The following is a 2,447-nucleotide window of genomic DNA, read 5'->3' as shown; positions in this document are numbered from 1 at the left end:
TAGCTACTCCTCCTGCAGCTACTCCTCCCCCTGCGCTTCCTCCTCCTACTGTGCCTCCTCCACAACCTTCACTGCTAGAACACGTGGCTTTAAGGGCTCAGGCGTCCTGAGGGTGATGGATACTTCATGGCATAGGATGATGAACTCTATGATGGAGAGGACGCTTTCAGGGCAGTCATCCCTTGAGACGCTGGTTTGGACTGTAAATCCTATAGGTCAAAGGACTGGTATTGGATGGTGTAGAAGGCCAACAGGTAACTGACCGACCAACAAACAGCGGCAGCAGCGTGGTTGAGCTTCTATACTCATCCTCGTGAACTCTTCCACGGCAGATAGTCTTGGAGGACCCGACGAGGCGATGCAACTCATTTACAACATGACTATGAAAGCCACTGAGGGTGTAGAGACCCGAGGGACAGAACTCCTGGTGGTGTCAAACTTGAGAAATTGTGTCCCTTACTGCACATGATATTTGTTGCTTTTCTCTCACTACTCAGCTCTACAAACACAGGGACACCAACAGCTATATTAAGGAGGTGACATATTGCCTTAACTGGTTCTCATTACTTTCCCGAACACTTCCAACTGCATCGAGGGCAGAGGCTGACGTGCACTGCCTGTTCTGATGACCAACAGCCGCTACGAGAACTTCTGGCACAAAAAACTGTTCTTCCTTGTGTTTTACAACTTCTACGAGGCTGACAGTTCAACCACGTTCTTGAAAGTTAATATAAAGACTTCTGAACTCTCGGTTGTCGCCAGCATTTGAATGTCAGACAGAGAGCTACAGATACACCCCTTGTATACTGTATCACCCGAGAACAAAGTAAAACAATAAAGAGTTAAGAAATATGTGTGTCTGGAGTTATGAGTTATTCTAGGAAGGGTTAAACACATTACCAGACTGTCCATTACACCTTAAAGTTACAAACACTTAAGTTATGAAGAGATGATATGAGTGTTAGGTTTGGTAGAGCAGTTGCAGACTACACCCACCACCACTACTTCCACCACCACACCCACCACCACCACCACACCCACCACCACCACTCACTACCACAACCCACCGCCAACACCACACCCACCACCACACCCACCACCACCACCACACCCACCACTACCACTCACCACTCACCACAAACCCTCATCACTCATAAACCTAACTCACTTTACACCAAATTAACAAATCCAGCTAAGGTTCCTCACAAAGCCTCAAATAACGAGTCTACATAATAAACTACAGTGACTGGGTGCATTTTAGTCCTCGTCAGTATATCTAATGATGTCTTGGGTGTCATTATCCCGAAGGTTCACAGGAGGTGTTTGTGCTACGGGGGATTACAGTGTGTCTTTTGTAATGAGAGACTTGTGTAATGGTAACTTCTCCTGTACTACATTTTATATGGTTTTGAATTTTGTTTTGTAGGATACAGTTGTTGTGTATCGAGTTATCATTGAGACATGTTATTTATTTCAGAAGTAAATAATAATAATAATAATAATAATAATAATAATAATAATAATAATAATAATAATAATAATAATAATAATAATAACAATAATATAACCATCACTATTATTATTTTACACACACACACACACACACACACACACACACACACACACACACACACACACACACACACACACACACACACACACACTATAAACGATGAAAAATATATTCAGGAATTTCAAAGCTCATGATGATAGCCCAGAAGACACCAGGTCACGCCCAGGTGTTTTCTCTCGTTAGTCAATTATGTGCACGAACCTCTGTTAATATATTGGTCTTTAAATATTTGTAATACTTTATAATAGTGTGTTAATATTTACAGGTTATATCATAAGGTCGTATTGGAAGGTAAAAAAGATGTTATATATACAATGTTAAACTAAATGATGAAAATTAAATAGTATATGGTCAAAATTTATTCCATTTCATATAGGTTAGGTTAGGTTAGGTTAGGTTAGGTTAGGTTAGGTTAGGTTAGGTTAGGTTAGGTTAGGTTAGGTTAGGTTAGGTTAGGTTAGTTTAGGTTAGATTTTGTATGAAACTTTTCTTTTTTATGTATACTTATGATCTACATGACCGTTTATGGCCAGTCAGAAGTATCCAAATAAATATAACAATCTAACAGTTATCAGTAATCGACAATCATCACTATTTAGTATAATAAATATCTATTACATTAAATATGTGCATGTGTGTGAGTGCATGTAGGTGTATATGTGTGCATACGTGTGTGGGTGTTTGAAGAGAGAGAGAGAGAGAGAGAGAGAGAGAGAGAGAGAGAGAGAGAGAGGCCAACCATACTCATTATCACCATTAACTCTATGTTTCACCACACAGTTCTGAACCTGCCAACACAACACAGCCAATCCCACCATCATTACCTCACAATCTAAACACACACACAATCACTATTCTTTTCTTCACCCTTTAC

At 40.3% G+C, this 2,447-nt stretch overlaps 1 protein-coding gene across 1 annotated transcript in view; it reads right to left on the bottom strand.

Moving 5' to 3' along the window:
- Positions 1-523: 523 nt before the first annotated feature.
- LOC121859759 (vicilin-like seed storage protein At2g18540) overlaps positions 524-2,447 on the bottom strand; it is a 28,190-nt gene continuing 26,266 nt past the window's right edge. The window contains exon 3 of the mRNA XM_042356747.1: positions 524-698. Coding sequence (XP_042212681.1) covers positions 524-698 — 175 coding nt within the window. The remainder of the gene's footprint in view (positions 699-2,447) is intronic.

Source organism: Homarus americanus, unplaced genomic scaffold, assembly GCF_018991925.1.
Source record: "Homarus americanus isolate GMGI-L3 unplaced genomic scaffold, GMGI_Hamer_2.0 scaffold27231, whole genome shotgun sequence".
Lineage (NCBI taxonomy): Eukaryota > Metazoa > Arthropoda > Malacostraca > Decapoda > Nephropidae > Homarus > Homarus americanus.
The sequence above is the reverse complement of the archived record's forward strand: the minus strand, read 5'-3'. Positions and strand labels throughout refer to the sequence as shown.